At 40.1% G+C, this 24,253-nt stretch overlaps 1 protein-coding gene across 1 annotated transcript in view; it reads left to right on the plus strand.

The window, feature by feature from the left end:
• LOC144494781 (lysine-specific demethylase 4C-like) overlaps nt 1-24,253 on the plus strand; it is a 386,490-nt gene that overhangs the window by 224,900 nt on the left and 137,337 nt on the right. The window contains exon 13 of the mRNA XM_078214103.1: nt 12,036-12,217. Within this exon, the coding sequence (XP_078070229.1) occupies nt 12,036-12,217 (182 nt within the window). The remainder of the gene's footprint in view (nt 1-12,035; nt 12,218-24,253) is intronic.

A 24,253-nucleotide genomic window follows, 5' to 3' on the forward strand; every position in this document is an offset into this window, starting at 1 on the left:
TCAAGGTGAAGGGGGGGAGGTTTAACACAGATATCAGACGGACATATTTTACACAGAGGGTGGTGGGGGCCTGGAATGTGCTGCCAGGCAAGGTGGTGGAGGCGGACACACTGGGAACGTTTAAGACTTATCTAGACAGCCATATGAACGGAGTGGGAATGGAGGGATACAAAAGAATGGTCTAGTTTGGACCAGGGAGCGGCGTGGGCTTGGAGGGCTGAAGGGCCTGTTCCTGTGCTGTATTGTTCTTTGTTCTTTGTTCTGATCTCAACCTTCCCTGTCAGGAGTTATTGCAGGCAATGGACTCTCTTCCTGTGCCTTCCCACCCAATTAACCACTGCCCACCTCCCAGCGAGTCATTCAATTTCGAGTGGGTTTCCATGCTGGATGATTGCATGGAATAACTTGCAAAATTTCAGCAGTTTAGATAGATATAGTAAATTGAATTTAGTACATTGTACATTTTATAATATTGCAGTTTTAATTATGAAACTATAAAAAATTGGTATCCTACATTTTTATATCAGGTGTGAAATTATTTGTTGTATGAAGTGTAAAACTTTATTTTTGCAGACTTAATTTAAGCTGTGCTCTCCCTTTGAGATTATTTATCCTTGCCTAGCACCATTCTTTGTAGTAATTGGTGAATAAATGGGAAACACAATTTAAACTAGTCAGGAGGTACACCGGGGCCACCTTGGAATGAATTGTCACTATCAGCATGTGCCTTTGATTTATGCTCTGTTTTTTACATTCCTCCTTTCATCATTCATATTTTAAATATATGAACCCCATGATTTGCTCACCATAGCTGATGGCTAACACACAGTGTAATATGGATGTAAAAGTCCTATGTTTTTAAAATAATGGCTCCAATGGATTAGCGTTATGCGATAGAGATTCCTCAAAGAAACCATCGAGCAAACCAGGAGATTGATTCAATTGCACGAAATGCATCCAGTTTAATTTGATATCCGTATTCAAATGAAATATTGTTGCACGGGGTTCTGTATGAAAAATAGGGTAATTCATTAAATTGTCAGAGACCCTCAATGCAACTGTTTCTGCCTGGAATAAATGAAGAACTTAAGGCACTATAAGCTGCAACTTTAAAATTGATGTTAATGCAAATGGATAATGGTTATTGCTTTCTCAATGACATAAGTGCTGCCTGTTTTTCAGTTTGAATGTCTTGAATGCTGGGGACAGGGTATTAATTTTCTATTTTCTTTTGCTTGACATTCATAGGGATTACAGTAGTGCACTGTTTTGGGGTTGGGGAGGGAGGAAATTAGTTGATTTTGTGCAAACCGCAGGGGAAGCTTTTAGCAGTTCTTGAATAAAGCATGACGAAGCTGGTCTTGAGGAACACAGTTACATTTACTTGTGATGAATCAGATCATTTTGGCTAGAAAATTCAGTTGATGTGAGCAGACTTGCAAGCAGTGGTTGAAATAACATTAGGAAGGTCAATTCAAAAACAAGCAGTATTGTATTACTCTTCATGATGTTGGTATATATTTGTTCTGGATTTTCATTTCATTAAGTATTTATAATAAAATTTCACAGCATTACAAGCGAGAAATACACTGTGGTATAATTATTTGCACCCAGATATTTGGCAACGTGGTTTTTTAGAATTATAACCTCTTCCATAAAATTGTTCTGCAATCCAATTTTGAACTTAATTAAACTGTAACAATAAAAAATCATTTCAATTGTTTATTGCACACCAGGGTGTTCAAAAAAAAGTATTTAGTTTTTGAAAGCATGCAAGAGTAAAACGGAATTGACCTTAGCCAGTTACTTGAATGTGAGCTTTTCAAAAACTTGAACTCGCTCGTGTCTGATTGTTAGTATTAGTTGCCAGTAAGCAAAAGCATTTCTGTTTCTGAAAAGGCTACACAATTCCATGTGGTCTCAGATGAGCCATTTGAAAAATTACAACTGAATTTTCTTCCTGTCTGTTTCACAATCAGCATGGGGGCTTTAGGAGTGGCTATAACCTACATGGAATTCTCCTAATTTTAAAATAATTAAGCTCCTGAGCAGTGTGGCACTGTTGGTAAAAGATTCTGTCACTAGGCTGGAACGTTAAGATGTCTTGGGGTTTGTGGTGAGATTGAATCCATATGGGTAAGGTTAAAAAATAGGAAATGTAATGGTGCGATACTCAGTTCGCATTATGTGGAACCTTTCAAATATCTTGAATGTACAAGTTGCACCAGAGGACTGGAGGGAAACATGTCAGTTCCAAAGAAAATGTGGTGTACGTTAAGCGATTTTAGATTAGTCAATCCAGTATTGGTTTTGGTGAGCCAGCCAGAGGTTGTGGTACAAAATAAGATTCATATTTACCCCTAAAGGTCATGGATTAATTAAGACAACACAAATATCTGAAAGGGCATTTGTGTCTGACAGAATATTTAATAAAGTTTAAATTCTGTCTAAAATGGTGTAATAATAATAATTGTGGAATTAGCAACAATAATTGAACACTTGGAGATATTAGGTATGTTCTGATGTATCAATATGTAAAATATAAAGCTATTTTCTGCCATGTCGCGGGCATGTCAAGTTATGATTTGCAGTTGAGTGTGCAACATTTGCTGATTATGTTCAGACATGAATATAGGATGACTTGTGTTTGCCTATTTGAGTTCCAGCAAAACATCAGTGAGACTTAACACCATAAGTTTTTTTCAAAGCTCTTGAATTCCAAGTACTGTATGTCAGATTGCAACACTAGATCAGAGTGATTTGCAAAAAAAAACATGTAGTGAAAAAAGTGTAGCAAAATGTGAATCCAATCCCGGATGACTAGGCTGGCAGACATCAACATTGTGTTACTGGCTGTTTTATATGTTGTAAAATTCAGAATCTTGGAATATCTGTGGTGATTTTGAGAAATTTACACCAGGATATATTTTTAGTGAATCTAGTTTGATATAACTTTCATTACAGATGTTGTCTAATATCTGGCACATATATATTTATTGAATTACTGCTCCTGTATGTTAGCATATCATGTTAATGTCATGTCATGTGTCATGATACTATACACTTAGCAGTCTGTTGACTTGTGCGCTCGAAACATACTTGTCATTATGATTCTACAGACCATATATTTTACTGTCACTCCCCTCTGTATACTACCAATGAGGTAGCTATTGAGTGGTTACAATACACAATCATACTTTGTTGAGGCCAACCAGCGTAGATTTAACCTGATAACTTTGATACAATAGCTCTCGCCTGAATTCCCTGAAGACCCAATCTCCTCGGCCATTTAGTGGCCAAAATATGGTTCAGCTCCAGAATGGCTAACAGAAAGCTAGATGCACTCAAACACATTTGAGAATTGGGATGAGAGAAAATGGGTAGATAATGCAAAGACAGGAGAGGGAGAATCAGGTTTTTAAAAAATGTTTTCAAATGTGTTTAATTATGGCAGGAAAACCAACTGTTGCATTTAACTACTGTTGATACACTTTAGGGGTTGCCCAGGCAACACACATTTAGTTGGAGAGGTCCATAATTTAGGGGATAAACATTATGATTTAGTGGACTGTCCAAAGGAATGAGTGTAATCAATAATTTTTAACATAAATGAAAACAGAAAATGCTCAGCAGATCAAGTAACATCTGCGGAATGTGTTAACGTTTCCTGTCAGCGACCTTTCTGAAAGATCTTTGACTTGAAACCTGACGCCCATCTCTTGACAACCATTGCTTTTAGGATCAGATCATTGCTTCATTGAAATTCTTATGCCAACCTTGGACTAAATGCCTCAAAAAGCCACAAACCAGTATTTCTGCTGTTTTGCAACTTTTAAGGCAAATTTGGATAATATTTGACGTAGCAAACAATATAGAAGTATGGGGAGTAATAGGCAGTGGGATCAGTTTCAGATCATTCTCTTCTACGGTTAATAAAACCTAAAGTTGTACTGGCTATTGTTCAACTGGTATTCATTGATCTGAAAGTTGCCTATTTTCAACTTGCCAATGCTGAAATCTTTGAGAAGCCACTATTTTTCCTAAACAGTCTCCAATGTCGTTCTTTCAAATCTCCCAATAGCTTGTTCCTCACCTCATTTTAAAAAGTTACATTTGCAATAAAACTCAACAAAGCTATCAAAGATGGTGCAGATAGTTGTATAGTTAAGTTGTGTCTTCCCATATGCCTAATTTGAGGTTTCTAACCATGTTAGTGTGCTGTTCATTCTTACTCCTTTTAAGTGAATTTCAATGTAATCGGGGGAAAAAACAGAAATGGTGGGGTAAGATTCTTTCCTGGCTTAGAAAATTATGTTGTCATGGTTTTATAGCCCAAACTGCTGTTGGTCAGCAGAAACACCTGAAGTGTAGTTCAGTTACATTAGGACGGATTTACCACATACCTATGATTTGTGTAACTTAAGGAGGGAGGGGGGGGGGGGAAATCATTGTGATTTCCTGGTTTAAAAACATGGGGTCTGAACAAATTGACAATCATCCTCTGCAATATCAACATCAGAACAAATTAGTTGGGCCAAATGATCTGTTTTAGTGCTCTATATTCTACATCATTTTATGCAATATATCATTCTCAATCTCTCTGTAGAGACTGTGATTACTGTGGGCCTACTGTTCTAACAAATCATGATTCTTAAGTGTTCAACTTTACTGGAAACCAGTGAATAGCATGCCCAGTGCCTGGGACATTAACTCTTTCATGGCTAAACAGAATGAGTCTTCATGAGAATTCAGAGTCCTTATTGAAATGGCTATTAGTCTGTGTAAATAGATCAATTTCAGTGTGTAGATGCCAGTGTGCATCATCATCAAAGATCTGTTTACAACAAACCTCTGTCTGTTAGCTCAATGGTGATATTTATGTATCAAAGTTGAGCTCTGTGCTAACAGAATGAGTTAAGGCAGCATGAGCTGTGTAGAATTCCCTGCATTCTTTGATTTTTGTTGTGCGTTTATGTTCATATGTTATGTTTTTGGAGATTAATTTGAACATGGTTATTTAATTTCCAGTGCTTTGATTTCTTGAGCTGGATTTTGCCATGCCAATGCTGGACAAGCATACATTGGGCGACCAAATTGAGGTCAATGGGGAGACCTTATATTCATATTTTCCACCCAATTCCCTCCGGCCATCATTTTGATTGGCATAGGAATCATGAGAGTAGCATGTGGGAAACCAATGCTCACTCATAGTGACGTTGGGTTTAGCATTTACATGGCAGCCTAAATTATGACTTTCCCAGAGATTGCTGTCCTCAATGACATGGGTATGTTTGTGATGCCTCTGTAAGACACATCAGGTCAGTCAGTTGTGAACCTCTCATCAAGGCCCATCATCGAGTTTAACAGGTAAGTTTAAAAGCTCTTGGCAACTTCAAATGTCATAATGTAATGCTGAATATGATTTTTAAGTATGTTTTAATGCAGTGATTTATCTCAGGGCTCTGTCCATAAAAGGTAAATGACCATTGAATTGACTAGCATTTTGTAGCTTTTCACACACATTTGTGTATTTTATCTGGTGGATAAAGTTCTCTTATGTGTTCCACAGCATCAATAATCTGATTTTATTGTGTAATCTGAACACTACTTTGTACATTAATTGAAAGTCCAGACAGACATCAGTTGAACCTTTGCAATCGCTAAACAGATGATAAATGTCTTTGATTTTAACTTCCATCTGTTGACTCTCCGGAAAAAAGTAGCAGATGGCTGGTCATTTGGTCAGGCAACATCAAAGACTCATTTGTATTGTCTCTGAAGAGTTTGTTTATTTAGTGTGCAAAGGAATGTCAGTATGAATGCATGGCTAAATTCCAAATCCCACAAATGGATTTAGCTCAGCAGAGGTTGTTTACACAGCAGTGGATGGAACTGAGTGGTTTATTTGATTAACATACTGAAGAGGATTTGAATAGTTGTTTATGTTTACAGATTTATCACCACTTGAAAGGATTTTTATCTCAAACAGATTCAGTGGCTATGTTTGACAGTTTTATGAACTTCTAGAAGGTGATTTTTTTTCATCTGGTGTTTTAAACGATTTTTGTTTTATTTATTTCAGTAGCATTTTGAAGATTCCGTGTTATTATAGGGTTAATTATTTCTATCCATAGCAGATACAGGGTGGATTTGTATGGAGGGAGTATGGGTGTATGGAGCGAGGATGGGCATATGGAGGGAACTAGAGAGTTGGGTGAGGGTGGGCTAATTGTCATCTACAGAACTGGGCCAATGTCCCTGTGAACAGATGCAAGCCTTCTAACCTTCCCCCTCATCATCCCTTCTGATTCCAACCCTTTCCTGACCCCCTGGGGTGAAAATACTATGTGCGTGCTTGTTTACTTGGAGTGCAATGTCGGGAAATGGCCTGACTCTCAAGTTCTGAGCCAATGATGAAAAATGACAATAGTTTTATTTTCATTGTGCTGTGATATTATTCAAGCTAGCAGCAACATACGTCTCAATTTATTTTAGCAACTGAAATTGTTACCTCATTGTTGAAACTTTTCCTAAGACTCCTTCTGACTTTGAAAGCTTAATCCACTCTTCAGCCATTTAGAAACTCCACTATGACTACTTTCTTGCTGATGCGCTTCACTCCCATTATTTCCCGTCTGGAGGCTCTCCACTTGCCGTTGCTGAACTCTGATCCCTTTTGTGTCACCTCATGCTCGACCTTTGGCTGAGAGTCAATCTTTGACTTCACCACTTGCTACTTTCAGTTCATCTGCCAGAAACACTTTTCTACCTTTATTAATTTTGTAGAAAACATTTAAACAATATTTAAAGTTATATGCACAGGTTGCTGAGATAGAACAGAAACCTATTTTTGCACAAGGTACATATGAGTATAGGAAGAATGGTAAAAATGGTTAGTTGGGCTGAATGCAAAGCTTTCGTTAGAGATATCAATCCTGGTTGAGTGAAGAGTACAGGAGGACACATGTGTCAGTCTGGTGAAGCTAAAGCTACAACTCAGGGCTACTTGTGTGCTAAACAGAATAAGCATCAAGTGACAAAGCTAAACGATTCTACAACCAGATCTAAGCTCTGCAGTCATACCACATCCAGTGGTGGACAGTTAACTTATTGGACGGGGCGGCTCCACAAGTATTGCCATCCTTAATGAAGGGGGATTCCAGCACTCGAGTGCAAAAAAACAAGGCTGCAGGATTTGCTACAATTTTCAGCCAGATATGCTGAGTGGATGGTACATCTCAGCCTCCTCCAGTGGTCCCGACCATCACAAATGCCAGTCTTCATCCATTTTGATTCACTCCACGTGATATCAAGAAATGGCTGAAGGAACTGGATACTGCAAAGGCTATAGGTCCTGACAATAGTATTGAAAACTTGTGCTCCTGAACTTGCTGCGCCCCTGGCCCAGCTGTTCCAGTACAACTACATCACAGACATCTACCCAATAATGTGGGTATAGAAACAGGACAAGTCCAACCCAGCTAATTACTACCCCATCAGTCCACTCTTGATCATCAGTAAAGTGATGGAAGGGGTCATCAAAGTGCTATCAAGCAGCACTTGCTCAGTAATAACCTGCTCGCTAATGCTCAGTTTGGGATCCACCAGTGTCACTCAGTTCCCTACCTCATTACAGCCTTGTTTCAAACATTGACAAAGGAACCGAACTGCAAAGATGAAGTGAGAGTGACTGCGGTTCACATTAAGGCTGTATTTGACTGAGTATGGTATCAAGGAGCCCGAGCAAAACTGGAGCCAGTGGAAATCGGAGGAAAACTCTCTGCTGGCTGGAGACATACCTGGCACAAAAGAAGATGGTTGTGGTTGTTGGAGGTCAATCATCTTAGCTCCAGGACATCACTGTAGGAGTTCCTCAGGTTAGTGTCTTGGGTCCAACCATCTTCAGCTGCTTCATCAATGACTTGGCTTCCTTCGTAAGGTCAAAAATGGGGATGTTCACTGATGATTGCAAAATGTTCAGCACCATTTGTGACTCCTCAGATACTGAAGCAGTTCATGTCCAAATGCAGCAAGACTTGGACAATATCCAGGCTTGGGCTGACAAGTGGTAAGTAATATTTGTGTCACACAAGTGCCAGGCAATAACCATCTCCAAGCGAGGGTATAACCATTGCCCCATGATATTCAATGGCATTACCATTGCTGAATCCCCCATTATCAACATCCTGGTGGTTACCATTGACCAGAAACTGAACTGGACCAGCCGTATAGGTATTGTGGCTACAAAGGTAGGTCAGAGTCTAGAAATCCTACAGCAAGTAACTCACCTCTGACTTCACAAAGCATGTTCACTGTCTACAGGGCACAATTCAGGAATGTGGTGGAATAATCTCCACTTTCCTGGATGGGTGCAGCTCCAGCAACACTCCCTCCACCACTGACGAACAGTGGCAGCCGTGGTGTGCCATCTCCAAGATGCACTGCAGGATCTCACCAAATACAGAAACATAGGCTTCTTAGGCAGCACCTTCCAAATCCACGGCCACTACCACCTTGAAGGACAAGGGCAACAGGTACATGGGATCACCACCACTTGGAAGACCCCCTCTAAGCCACTAACCATCCTGACTTGGAAATATATTACTGTTTGTTCACTGTTGCTGAGTCAAAATCATGGAACTCTTCTCACGGCACTGTGGTACAACACAGAGGCCCATACTCTCTTGGTTCCTCAGCACTTGGGGTACACCAGTGATGTGCTGGGTAATCCCACTGGGAAATTCCCACGTAAGGGTTTACCCGGCAATCATCGAGAAGTTCTAACTTCCCCTGGACAATTGCACTGGGCTGGGAACCATCTGACCGAAGTGACTTAAATCGCTAATTTTGGATGCTGCTGCCAGTTTTACCCTGAAAACGCTGACGAAAATACACTTCTAAGTCCACAGTAACTAAACACTTGGACCCAGCCTCACACGGGTACCTCTCGCACATGTGACCCCCCACCTAACCCAGTCTGGTCCTCTTACAGGTCTGGACCCCCCCACCCGTCTGAACTCCTCCCCCCTCCCCTCCCCAGTCTGACAGCCCTCCTCCACCCCACCTTCTAGTGTGGCATGTCCTCCCAGCCCGACCTTACCTACACACACACACACACACACACCCCCCCCCCCCCCCCCCCCCAACAGTTGCCTGAGCCACTTACCTTCGAAACTTACCCTCTTCCTTTAAGTTGTCCCTTTAAACAACTCCTGTATAGCGGTTAGTGCCATTCGCTGTGTCTTAGTTATTCTGTGGAGATGCCAGCGTTGGACTGGGGTAAACACAGTAAGAAGTTTAACAACAGGTTAAAGTCCAACAGGTTTATTTGGTAGCAAAAGCCACACAAGCTTTCGGAGCTCCAAGCCCCTTCTTCAGGTGAGTGGGAATTCTGTTCACAAACAGGGCATATAAAGACACAGACTCAATTTACATGAATAATGGTTGGAATGCGGATACTTAGAACTAATCAAGTCTTTAAGAAACAAAAGAACGTGAGTGGAGAGAGCAAACAATCTGAACTGAATCAGATCTGAAACAAAACCGTGAGTGGAGAGTCCGCAGCAAACTACCCAGCCTTCAGGAGAACAGTGACCACGACACCACACAACCCTGCCACAGCAACCTCTGCAAGACGTGCTGGATCATCGACACAGATGCCATCATCTCACGTGAGAACACCATCCACCAGGTACACGGTACATACTCTTGCAACTCGGCCAACGTTGTCTACCTGATACGCTGCAGGAAAGGATGTCCCGAGGCATGGTACATTGGGGAAACTATGCAGACGCTGCGACAACGGATGAATGAACACCGCTCGACAATCACCAGGGAAGCCTGTTCTCTTCCTGTTGGGGAGCACTTCAGCGGTCACGGGCATTCGGCCTCTGATATTCGGGTAAGCGTTCTCCAAGGCGGCCTTCACGACACATGACAGCGCAGAGTCGCTGAGCAGAAACTGATAGCCAAGTTCTGCACACACGAGGATGGCCTCAACCGGGATATTGGGTTCATGTCACACTATTTGTAACCCCCACAGTTGCCTGGAACAGCAGAGTTTCACTGGCTGTCTTGTCTGGAGACAATACACATCTTTTTAGCCTGTCTTGATGCTCTCTCCACTCACGTTGTTTTGTTTCTTGAAGACTTGATTAGTTGTAAGTATTCGCATTCCAACCATTATTCATGTAAATTGAGTTTGTGTCTTTATATGCCCTGTTTGCGAACAGAATTCCCACTCACCTGAAGAAGGGGCTTGGAGCTCCGAAAGCTTGTGTGGCTTTTGCTACCAAATAAACCTGTTGGACTTTAACCTGGTGTTGTTAAACTTCTTACTGTTCTTAGTTATTCCTCATGATGTAGCTGGGGGTAGCTTCGCTGCTCCTGTTTGACCCAGCCTGGGTGAAGAAGGTTGGGCGAGACATGGGCTTTGCAATTTTGACATGGTCGATCAAGGACGGCGATCTGCCGAGATTGCCATACTGAGGACGTTTCGGGCCATGGACTGCAGCGGTTCAAGGTGGCAGCTCACCACCTTTACCTCCAAGGGCAATTTAGTATGGGCAATAAGTGTTGGCCTCGGCAGTGAAGCCCACATCCCTTGAATGACTAAAAGAAAATATAATTCTGAGAAAGTAAATAAAATGCAAATAATCAGCGTTAAAAGGCTGATTTTAATGTTGCAAAATTCTGAATTTTTTTGTCATGGGAGCTCAACTATGCATTTAAATGATTGTAAATCTGGTGTAATAGTATTGCCTTAAATAAAATATACTTCTCTGATAAGCATTTAAATCTGCATCCAGGGTGGATCAGTTAAAGTGAAACACCAGAGCATAAAACAGTGGTAAACAATTCAAAGATACTTATCTAATCTGAATCTGATTTGTTTGGGTTAACTTTTCCTGTGCAGATGATGATGATTTGGTTCTCAGAACTTTGGGATGCAGCAACACTGCACTTGATGTGATCTTGCATCTTCTCCTGTAACATGTTGCTACTTATGTTGACCAGAATGTAAAATTGCTTTACATCTCTGGAAAAAAATGGCAGCATAATTTCACCGTTTCCATCATTTCTTCTGTTTCTTTCTAAACGGTTTAGAAGTTTAGACGTTTATTTATTGGTGTCACAAGTAGGCTTACATTAACACTTCAATGAAGTTACGGTGAAAATCCGCTAGTTGCCACACTCTGGCACCTATTTGGGTACACTGATTGAGAATTCAGCATGGTCAATGCACATAACCAGCACGTCTTTCGGACTGTGGGAGGAAATTGGAGCACCCAGAGGAAACCCACATAGACATGGGGAGAATGTGCAGACGCCACATAGACAGTGACCAAAGCTAGGAATCGAACCCAGGTCCCTGGCGCTGTGAGGCAGCAGTGCTTACCACTGTGCCGCCCACAATACCCCACAATTAATATAGAATCACAGAATCCCTACAGTGAAGAGGAAGGCCATTTGGCCCATCAAGTCCGCACCAGCAACATTCCCACCCAGGCCCTAACCCCATGTATGTACCCTGCTAATCCCTGACACTAAGGGACAATTTAGCATGGTCAATCAATCTAACCTGTACATCTTTGGAGTGTGGGAGGAAACCGGAGCAGCCAGAGGAAACCCACGCAGACACGGGGAGAATGTGCAAACTCCACAAAGACAGTGACCCGAGGCTGGAATTGAATCTGGGTCCCTGGCCTGTGAGGCAGCAGTGCTAACCACTGTGACACCATCTGAGCTGTTGTGCTGAAGCCCAAGCTTTATCACTGTGGGATTAATTGTATTTGAAGGTGAAGCATATTAATAAAGGGACACTTGCATCTTGCACTGTAATGAGAAGTTACAACAGTATTAAACAGGAATAAACCATAGTAGTGCTGTAACTTTTCTATAGGCGGCTACTTCCTTATCTAACAGGTGCATTGTGCCCTAATACAGTACTGATAGAAAGGGAAAATGTTAATGTTGCAACTTAATTGATTCTTGTGGAAACCAAAGAGTAAAAGTAGAATAATTTTGTTTTGTAGAATTGGTTGATTCCACATCCAATGAAGAAGAGGTAAATGAAACTCAGCCTTGGGCCAAACCTCTTATCCAACTCTGGCAGAATAAACCGCACAATTTTCAAGCAGAGAAGGAGTATAATGAAGAAGCCTCAAAAATGGAACCATATTGTGCCATTTGCTCACTTTTCTTTCCTTATTACCAGGTAATTTGTTACTTTATTCAAAAGGCTAGATACAAATAGTAAGATGATGAATCTGAACAATTTTCACATGTTCAAAAAATATTTTCCAGATTTGACCATGGAATTTTAGCTCTAAGGCCCGAGTTAGATTTAGCAACCATAAGGACAGGCATTAGGTCCAAGAGGGAGTTCAGGAGAAACGTCATTACTCAGAGTGGTGAGAATGTGAATTCGCTATCTCAAGTAGCGGTTGATATAGCTAATATTTAAGGGCAAGCTGGATGATCACATGAAGGATAAAGAAATGGAAGGATTGAGAGTTTAGATAGAGGGTAGGAGGTGGCTTGTGTGGAGCAGAAGCACTGATATTGACCTTTTAGGTGGAAAAATTTGTTTTTGTGCTTGTAAGTTCCATGTTACACGATACAGTACCATGTAGCACTTTGATCTTACCATACTTGGTGACTCAAACCAGTGAGCATTTGAGCCTGAGTGAGGAAAAATGCATTGAACAGTATCAGCAAACTGCTGCCTACCCATAGCATTTAATAGTGAGATAATTTTTTTAAAAACTGGTCTGAATTAGGAATTTTAGAATTTATAGAATCTCTCATTCTGTAATATTTAACTTGGATGTATTTGATCACTGTCAAAATTTTAGACTAATCATTTTTAATTGGTTATTCTCTATACATCAAAAGTGCAGCAAGATGCATTATAAGTCTAGTGGAATATTTCAGACCCGAAGAAGGGTTACATATGTGAATCTTCTCTCTTTACAGATATTGATTGATCTGCTGTGCATTTGCATCATGTATTTATTGAGCTAACAAGATCCAATAAAGGAAGCATCTTTCAGATCATAATTTTGAACTGATCTGTCAATTTGCTGATAGAGAACATAGAGCAATAGAAGTTTACAGAAAAGAAGGAGCTGATATGTGTCTGCATGTCAGTGTCTGTAGTATAACTAATTAAAGATTGGTGAACTGCAGGCGTGGGTTGCCAGATGAGATAATGGCATATTTGCCTTTACAGAGATATGGCTCAAACAAGACCAGGGATGGATTTGTATTATTCCTGGTTACTGATAAAGAAGGAAAAGATGAACAAATTTCAAAGGCCTGTTATTAAGAGATTTTAATTACTCATGTACACTTGGCAAGAAGCAGTGTTAAAGGTAGGGAAGGAGAAGATTTTATGATGTGCACAGATCAATGGGTCTCTCTCAGCAAAGTTTATTTATTAGTGTCACAAGTAGAAGTTACTGTGAAAATCCTGTAGTCACCACATTCCATTGCCTGTTCGGGTACACTGAGGGAGAATTTAACATGGCCAATGTATCTAATCAGCACGTCTTTTGGACTGTGGGAAGAAGCCGGAGCACCCAGCGGAAACCCACGCAGACATGGGGAGAATATGCAAACTCCACACCAGCAGTGACCCAAGCCAGGAATCGGACCTGGGTCCCTGGCACAGTGAGGCAGCAGTGCTAACCACTGTGCTGCTGTGCTGCCCCAAGGAAGGAAGCGGTGTTTATTCTTGCTCTGGAAAATGAAGTAGGACAAGTCCAGTGTGTTAGACTAATAATTTAACTGGCAGTGACCACAACATTATGCAGTTATGGAAAAAGGCCTGAAAATATCAAAGATAAAAATGTTCAACTGGAGAAGAGCTAATTTCAGTGATTTAAGAAGGGACCAAGTGCAGGTAGATTGGAAAAGGCAGGATAAAGCAGTAAAGGAGCAACAGAGGGCATTTAGCAAAGAGAGCATTCAAGTAGAAATGAGGCATCTTCCTTTGAAAGATTTTGGTAAGCTAATGTGCTCTGGAGGACAAAGGAAATAAAAGTTAAAATAAAACAGAAAAGGAGGTTTATGACAAATGTTAGGAGCAAGATTCACTTAATAAACAGGAAGACCTTAGCAAATACAGGAGGGAATTGAAAAAGTTAACTCAGGAAGCAAAGGGAAGTTACAAGAAAAGATTAACGTTGAACTGAACCCTCAAACGTTTTTAAAACATATCTGGTGCAAGCTAGGGAAAATCTGTATTTTAAGGACCCAAAGGAAAATCTTCATGTGGAGGCAAGGAACATGGTAAAGAATTAAATGAGTACTTTGTATGGGTCCTCACAAAGAGAGGAGATGATATGAAGGTTACAATAAAAGAGGAGAAGGAAGTAATGGACAGGTTAGTAATAGATAGGGAAGACCTACTAAAAAAGATAGCATTACTGAAAGTAAATCCGTCAGCTGATCCAGATAGAATGCATTCTAAGTTACTGAAAGAAGCAAAAGTGAGAATAGCAGAGGCATCGGTCACAATCTTTGAATCTTTATTGGATACGGGAGTAGTGCCAGAGGACTGGAAGATTAGAAGAACAGTACAGTACAACACAGGAAACAGGCCCTTCGGCCCTCCAAAAATTACTGAAATTATCCCACTTAGCAAGAAAGGGGAGGGTGCTACAACCACAGCAGATGCTATTTGCTGAGCAAACCAGATCCCACAGGGAAATCTGGCTTGTTGATCATAAGCCTTTTGTGTTTTGAAAATGAGGAGGAAAAGCTACTGACCCCAAAAGCATAGAATTCCAGTAACACCTTAGGATTTAAAAATTTAAATGATTTATTAACCAGAAAAAAAAGCTTAAGCACATAAGATTAAAGTTGCACAGTTAAATCAGATTCACTGAATACCAAAAAATACCCCTCTTGCTCAGATCACAAGTAAACTAACGACCTTCTTGGCAACAACTGCCTTATAGATTTTACTATAAAAATCCAGGAACCTTACCCAAGACTAAGAACTTCTTTCACTTTAATAAAGGTCCCCCACGTTAATCCTCAGTCACTTCTACTCTGATATGGAAATCCAAAAGTCTTTCTGAAAACAAAGATGTTCACACATTCAGTCCAGCCTGTCTCAGGACACTCCCACACATAGCCATCGTAGCTCAGCTCAACATCTTTCTTTAAACTTCCCTTTTCTCTTTCATCTCAGCTTCCATTGTCCTCAAACACCTCTTTGACCTCAGCTTTTCCAACTGTTAGAATTTTTCATGTTTTCCTATTGCCTCCACTTTCAGGTTAATAAAATTTAATAGACATTCCCTTGTTATGAAACCTTTGTAAGGTGTAAAGCTTTCTTGCCACTTTAGATCTTTCCTTTGAAATTCAACAGCTGAAAAGCTAAGCACCAACTTACCTCATAATACAAATTTTAAATCCAATTTGTATATCCTAACTCACCATAACCTCTCATTACAATTGCATGAATATAAAATTGTTACTCTTTTATCTCTCAGTTCCTACAGACAAGCTCTCTCTGCTAACCTTTCTCCAGGCCCCCACACACACACAGTCTCCTTTACAGAATGCCATTCATATTCCCAAAAAACCTCAAGGACATAAAGTGGGAAACTGCAGGTCAGCAAGTCTAACATCGGAAGATTATTTGAAATTATTATCGCAGAGAATGGATTAATCAGTGGGGATGTGCTAACCATGATTAATTAGATTGATTTCTTTAGTGAGGTAACAGAGAAGATTGATCAAGGTAGTGCATATGCATGTGTGCATGTGGACTTTTGGAAGGTTTTTGACAAAGTTCCTTTGAAGAAACTTGCTAAGAAGCTGGAACACTGGAATTAAGTGCAAAGTGCTTTTCAAATTGGAAGTCCATTTGCAGAGGTGCTCCCTGACAGGTTTGGATCTGTTACTGTTTTCAATTTTTATAAATGACCTAGATTCAGGTGCAGTGAGCAGCTTTTAAAATTTGCAGATGATACAAAACATAGTCGCTAGTGATTAGATAATTATAGGCTTTAAAATGATATAGACTGGATGGTGAAATGGGTAGAAGCATAGCAGATGGCATTTAATGTGTAGAAATGTGAAGTGATGCATCTTAGTGGTAATCTTTTGGAAAACTGGTATACCAGTCCATGACACAATTTTGATCAGTGCAGATGAATAAAGAAATCTTTGTGTGCATCTAAACAAATCCTTAAAGGTGAAAGGACAAGTTCATAAAGTAGTTTTTAAAAACCGCATGGGTTATTTGGATTGATAAATAGATGCAAAGGTCTAGAAACAAATAAATTATGCTAGAACTTTCTAAATCATTGGTTTGGCCTCATTTGGAGTACGGTGGAAAATTCTCACCATATCTGAGGAAAATGCTAAGGCCTTTGCAGGAGACAGAAGAGGTTTAGCAGAATGTTACAAGAGATGAGGGGATTTCAGTTATGAGTAGAGGATTGTTAAGTAGGACTATATTATCCCTGTACAAGAGAAGTTTAAGAGGTGTCTTGATAGAGCAGACAATGAAAAAATATTCTCTACTGATGATGTCAATATTGGATTTAAAATAATCGGCCTAAGATCCAGGTAATCAGCCTAGGATCCAGGTGAGAGATGATATTTTTCACTGTTGTCAGGATCTGGAATGCTCTACCTGAAAAAGGTGTTGGAAGCTGATTGCATAAATAATGTTATCCTTAAGGGGGTTCGGCAAGGACTTGAGGATTATGAACTTTTGCCTGGTTGCAAACCAAAAGCAAAGGTGTGGGATGTATTCCAGCCCAGGCATGATCTGCTGAATGACCTCTTCTGACATATGTTTCTATGTTTCTATGATTTGACCCATTATGTTTTTAACAGCTATTTTGTACGGCAGTTCAGAACTAATCCTGCCACCTTGCTCTTTCTCCATAAACCAGTATCTTTGTCTGCTTCAAATATTTAACCTGCATTTTCTTAAGAGATGCAAGGATCTCCACTTCAGCCACTTTTGTGATAAGGCATCCCATGGTCCAGTAACCCTCTTCTTTCATGTAAAAACAATTCTAATCTCTCTCGTTATTTTCTTATGTGATAATGCAGCGGAACGAGGGCCGTAAACTGTTGCAATGCCATATGTCAAGCTGCATTTTTAGACCTTATACTTCATCCTTCTCATCTTTTGTATTTGTGCCACAAATTAGTAGAATGTCGTAAAGATGCAGTGATGTCAATTTTCCATCCAGAACTTCAATCATTTCCTGAAGCATTGAAAGAAATAGTAGAGAAAGAAGCAGTGAATAGTAGGGAAGGAAATGGGATGAATTGAAGTAAAATTGCAGATAGAAAGGAAAAATAATAATTTTTGGAGAAAGAGCAGCAGAGGAAACTGAGCTTGTAACCCAGTTGTACTTAGAAATTGTTGTTTTGCTTCTTTAGCAGTTAATGAATGTAGATCAAGATCCTTCTCTCTTCAGACGCCATGCTCTAAAAGGAATTAGTGACCATAGACCTTCATTTTAATCTTGCTGTGGAGGTGTGGATCATCTTTGACGCTACGCTGATCCAATTTGCAAGGATCTTTAGAAAGGTTATTCTTTGTCCACCTCGATTTCTTTTACCATTGATCTTTCTCATTGGCGTCTGACATTCTAAGTCATGATTTCTTATTACGCACCCAAGAAGTTCCAACTTGTCTTTTCCTGATCTTGTTCAGCAGAGTTCTTTGTGACACAGATTCTTTGCTAGCACCTCTTCATTGGCAGTGTAACCTGTTTAAGATATCTTCATTATTCACCTCACAAAACCAAAACTGCAGCTACAATACTTCTCTACATTGCTTCACTGATTGTCCAACACTTGCTTCTGCAGATCAAAACTGGTCTGATGCAGCATTTTATGATTTTCTGCTTTATTCTTATGGCAAAATTTGAATTGATCATCTTCATTTATTTGGAAGCATCTTGGAATGGCCATTCCAATCCTTTTGTCTTATTTCTTGGTCGTACTTTCCGTTCGATGTTAACATACTTCCTCGGTAACAAAATTTACCTACCTGTGTGACTTTTTAATCCTTTTTGGATGCTAATGATATTTTGTTTTCTAACAATTTATGCTCAGCCTTTCTTTTCTTCTCACTGTGAATTCCAAGCCATCGTCAGCGCACTGACTGAGGCGTCCGAGAGCACGGGCCTTGCACTAAATATCGTAAGACAAAGGCCTTCTACTAACTTGCCTTGTTACACAGCACTGCCCCCTCAAAGTCCATAACAAGCCCTTGGACAATGTGGACTACTTTCCTTACCTTGGGAGCCTACTGTCAACAAGGGCAGACATCAACGGCGAGCTTCAACACTGTCTTCAGTATGCCACCGCAGCCTTTGGTTGTCTGAGGAAGAGTGTCGAAGCCCATGGTCTATGGAGTAGTAGTGATACTCTCCCTCCTATGTGACTCAGAGACGTGGACTATTTACAGCAGGCATCTCAAAACCCTAGAGAAGTACCACCAGCACTGCCTCCGCAAGATCCTGCAAATCCATTGGCAAGATAGGCACATCAACTTCAGTGTTTTAGCTCAGGTCAACACCCCCAGCATCAAAGCATTGACCATGCTCAATCAACTCCGCATACCTGACATGAAACTCCTGAAACAAGCGCTCTACTCAGATCTTCGACACGGCAGGCAAGCCCCGGGAAGGCAGAGGAAACGCTCAGGGACACCATCAAAACCTCCATGGAATAAGTGCAACATCCTCACTGACACCTGGGCCCAAGACCGCCAAAGTGCAGAAAAAGTACCCGGGAAGAAGCTGAATACCTCGAGCTTCATCGCCGAGAGCCAGCTGAAGCCAATTGTTGACAGCAAAAGGAGTGTGTGGCAACCCAGACACCCTACCCACCTGCTCCTCCAACCACCACTGTGACAGAGACTATAGTTCACACATTGGACTGCTCAGTCACCTGAGAACTCATTTTTAGTTTGGAAGCAAGTCATCCTCAACCCTAAGACACTACCTAAGAAGAAGAAAACGTAAGAATTTCGATAGAAAAACATGCCAAAGTTCATTTAGATGGCCTTTTACCAGCCTGGTGTTTGCATGATATAATGGTAATAGAGTTATTGGTTAATTACAACAATCAATCTCTATCTAATAAGCCCGGAAATTATGCAAGGAAAATGCTGGTGAAAAAGCTTTGGGAGCTATAAATCCAAAGTCACCTTTCTCTTCCTACTATATCTAATATCTCAAGTCTCAAATTACTCATATTAAATCCAAAAATGTTATTTTCATCAAGAAATCTATCTAATTTACATTTGAATCTCAATGCAGGTTTAACCTCAACATTGTAAGAAGGCTCACAACACCAGGTTAAAGTCCAACAAGTTTATTATCCTGTTGGACGTTAACCTGATGTTGTGAGACTTCTTGCTGTGTTTACCCCAGTAAACACAGCCGGCATCTCCACATCATAACTTTAACATTAACAGGGTTGGCAAATAAGATTGTCAAGACAGATGAAATGAATTACAAAAAGAAAACTCTGGCAACAATGAACTTGCTGGAGTGGCCTGCGAGGCTGAGTGTCATGTCAGGACCGTAGGTCATGCCATTGGCAGGGCACTTGCAATTATTGATTTATCAGCTCTCTGTGCTTGCGGAAGGGAAGAATTCCTGAAAAATTCAAGCAAATTCATGATTGCAATAAACTGCAATTGGAGCCTCACAATGTGATGGCAGATTTTGGTGGCTTGGTGAGGCTAAAGAGTTGAGCATTGCAAATTGTCTGGCAATTTGAGAGCAATTGGAATGCATGGACCATCTCTTTTACAGCCAAAATGCTGGATCTCTTTTTGAATTAATTGCCCATCAACTTTCCCTTCTCTGTCAAAACTCTTCAGAATTTTAAAATGTCTGTAAATCTCCCTCATTTTCTGTACCCAAATGGAAATATTTTCAAGTGTCTGATGTATTTTCCTATCCCTGACATTTTAGTGAACTCATGCTTTCACTGCATGATTTCATGATTTCAATATCCTGGGCACCCAAAACTTCATGTAGTAATCTAATTGTGGACTAATCAACATTTTACGTAAATTGATTATTGCTTTTTACTGTTGCATTCTATGCCGCTATTTTTATAACCCAGTACCCCAATGACTTTCCTGTGCCTTTCTCTTTCTACTTTTTGGTGAATTATATACTTGAGCCCCTAGGTGTCTCTGTTCATCCACACCATTCAATGTATTGTCATTGTGTATAAAATCTCTCAAAATGTATTGCCCCTCACTCTTCTTTGCATTAACTTGCATCTACCACTTGCCTGCTCATTCTGCTGACTACCTATGTTGTCTTGAAGTATTTTACAGCTCCCCTCACTGTTTGCCAAATCCTCTAACACTTGTTTTAGCAGCAACTACTGCCTTCTGCCTAAGTCCAAATCATCTAGGTATGGGGGAGAACTAGGTGAAACTCTAACTCAGTTTCATGTCTTGACAGCCAATTTTTTTATCCATGCTGCTATATTTCCACGTAAAGTTTTTCTCAATTTTTCTAGCTTGTGTCTTGTGGGACAGTTTGTAGAATGCCTTCCATGAATCATTGTACACTATGTCTATTGCATTCCTTTTATCTGCCTAGTCACTTCTTCAGAAACAAAAACCAAAAGCCTTCTCAAATTGGTTAAACGCAATTTGATTTTTACAAAACCCATGCTGACTCTCTTGATTTTGTAGACATTTTAAAATATTCATTAAATTTAAATCTGAAATGATTGGATTCTCAGAATCTGCCCACTAGCACAGCCATGTAAAAGGTGTTTCCTTGAAGTGGTCCTGTGTATGTAGCCCCCTTTCAATTTGCAAGTAATTTAATATAAAAATAACCCAACAGTCAAGCTTTACTCTGAAAGAAGATGTAGGTTTATTTATTAGGAAACTTCTGCTGGAAGTTACTTGCATAAAAGTGATACAAGTTATTAACAGATACAAAGATTAAAATGCAGATAAAGGGAAAAAATATTTAAAGATGAAATTTTCATATCAGTCTCTGAGATATTGATGTGGGCTTGTTGCCTGCATTCCATCTTTCTGAAATGAAAGAATTGAAACTTGAGGTTCGGTTTAGCAGTGGAGATGGCTTTTTCTGTTGAATACCCGGAGGCTTGCCTTTTCAGGTGGCCTCATCAGGTCAGCAGATTTTGGGAGACGGGAACATTTCCTTTTCTTCTCTAATTCAATGGTTATGACACTTGCAGTTTCATAGAATCATAGAAACTCACAGTGCAGAAAAAGGCTATTAGGCCCATCGAGTCTGCACCGACAACAATCCCATCCTATCCCTGTAACCCCTCGTATTTATCCTACTAATTCCCATAACACTAAGGGATAATTTACCATGGCTAATCAACCTAACCTGCACATCTTTGGAGTGTGGGAGGAAACCAGAGCACCCGGAGGAAAGCATAGTCTCATTTAGCAGAATGGCAGTTAATTCTTTGATACCTTCCTTTTTTGTCCTCCCTTGGCCCAGGAACCCCTCTGATGTTGTCTGAGTTCTTCCAGGCAGTTCATTCTTATTCATTCATGGGATGTGGACGTCACTGGCAATGCCAACCTTTGATGCCTATCCCTTAATAGTCCTTGAACTAAGTGCTTATTTCAGAAGGCAGTTCAGAGTCAACCACATTGCTGTGGATCTGGAGTCATGTGTAAGCCAGAATTCCTTCCCTAAAGGACATTAGTGAACCAGATAGATTTTTATGACTATCAATGATAGTTTCATGGTTATCATTACTGAGACTAGCTTTCAATTCCAGATTTTATTTCCAGTTAATTGATTTTATTACTGAAATGTAAATTCCACCAGCTACCATGATGGAATTTGAACCCATGTCCCCAGAGCATGAGCCTGGGCTTCTGGATTATTAGTCCAGTGATATTAACAGTATGCTGCTATCTCCTTTTTCTGCACCTGTCTCCCAAGATGCTTCTTACAATATCCTTTCATAGTTCAGAAAACACATACTAAACATATACAAAATGACTGCTATGTTAATTTTCTTAACCGGACAAAGAATTAATTACATTGTGGTCTTTTGAAGTCCCTTCCTGTTTCCTGTTCCCTTGGAAGTAAAGGCATTTCACACCTTTTATCATAGAAACCCTACAGTGCAGAAGGAGGCCATTTGGCTCAGAGTCTGCACCAACAACAATCCCACCCAGGCCTTCTCCCCGTCACTCCACGTATTTACCCTGTTAGTCTCCCTGACACTAAGGGGCAATTTTGCATGGCCAATCAACCAAACTTGCACAAGTTTGGAGTATGGGAGAGCACCCAGAGGAAACCAACACAGACACAGGGAGAATGTGCAAACTCCACATAGATAGTAACCTGAGGCTGGAATCGAACCCAGGCCCCTGGTGCTATGAGGCTGGAGTGCTAACCACTACGCCACCATGCCTCCCACGGTTAATAACCTACCAATAACCATTGTCCATTCTTCTGCCAGAAGAATGACTAATTAGTTAAAGTACAAGACAACGAACACCGCCAGTAAAACTATTTCTCAGTTTGAGGTCAACTTTCAGAACCCCCCCCCCTAACAAAGAACACTGGAAAGCAATTTAGTTTCAGAGGGGGGCAAGAGCTGTACAAGAGCAGGTCAACCCACAGCTTTGTTACCTTGGAAAAGACATGTCACATGCTTAGTATCCACCCCTCTCTGAGAAGATTCAATGGACTTCCCTGGAAAAGTCTTTTGTATGTTATGAATCTTCATAGCCAGCTCTAGAGATACAAGTCTGGCAAGGTTTGAAGAAACACAAAGGTGCCATGTTGTCTTTCTATACTTCAATTTTTAAAAAGCTCATATACTCAAATGTCAATGCTTCAAAATAGAAATGTACCTTTAAAAACTGTGATATCATAATTACATGTTCATCCAAGATAAATTCTTGGTCCCAGTGATATCAGTTGCTTCTGCAAACCGTCTGGCAATCTTACTTTCGCAGAGGTTAACTTACTCTCTGACTGAATTACCTGGAAGTATGCTAATGATAACACTTGTGACATCAACTGGATATTCATATCTTTTGCACATGTAATTCACTAATCTTTTCAGAAATGAGGCTAAAAGTGAATGTTAAACTACTTTTTTCTTCAGTAAGGTAAATGTATAGAATGGCCATGATGATCAGACTCACCAGTGTAATGTATTTTGCATATTAGTAAATGAAGAATGCATTACAGTAACCCTTAGTAGTGAATTGTTTGATTTAACTTGTGCAAAAAATGTCTTAACTATACTCCAGCTTTTCTGAGCCTTATGTTGTTCCTATTTCAAAACCTCTCTGCTATGGTCTCTTCATGTATTCTCTCACTCTCCCTGCCATACTGCACAAATTAAAGGACTTTGTGAGGTTTTTTTGGATTACCAAGACAAGCTAATAAATAGACAGAAAATGCCGGGAATGCTCAGCAGGAAAATGCTCAGAGAGAAAGAGTTAATGTTGCAGATCAGTGACCTTTCACCAGAACTTGGAACACTTGGAAAGCTTTAAGCAGGCGAAATAAGGGAGAGTGGGACAAATAACAAAAAGGGAAGGTCTGTGACAGGGTGGAAGACAGGAGAAATTAAATGACAAGAGTCATGTAGGGCCAAAGGGATTGCTAATTGGGAAAAAAAAAACAAAAGATGTGCCTAGAGTGTGAATGGTATACTGGGTGAACAGTTGCCATCCTAAAGCAAAAGAAGAGATAAGCAAGGGTATGATCAAAATATGTAAAGAAAAGGAATCAAAATAGGCGCAGAGATTACAGCCTGAAATTGTTGAACTAGCCTGGAAGGCAATAGATTGTTCTTTGTTTAGATATGTGGAAATGACTTAATTTGCTTGAAATGTATTCCAAGCATCAAAACATGATGCATGCTTTACGCTACTCCCTCTTTTCCCCAAGCCTTTATTGAACAAAGGCACTGTGTTAGCTGCTCTATCCCAAAGCACAATTTGCATTTTTAAGAAATGTTGAAAATTGTGGCCTGAGCTGCCTCTTTTTCAGCAGCGAGCAGAGTGCCATCAGGACCCAGTGACCTGTCAACTTTGAATTTTGCAGTTTTGTTTTCCAGAAAGATTTTCTTTTCTAAATTCACTTCTAAAATTATATATAAGCCATTTGTTAACGATTGGATATAATGTGAAACATAGAAAATTAAAAATACAGGATTTTATATTCCTCCTTGTTTAATTTGGAAAATTTTCGTCGAATTTTAT

Source organism: Mustelus asterias, chromosome 6, assembly GCF_964213995.1.
Source record: "Mustelus asterias chromosome 6, sMusAst1.hap1.1, whole genome shotgun sequence".
In the NCBI taxonomy this organism is placed as follows: Eukaryota; Metazoa; Chordata; class Chondrichthyes; order Carcharhiniformes; family Triakidae; genus Mustelus; species Mustelus asterias.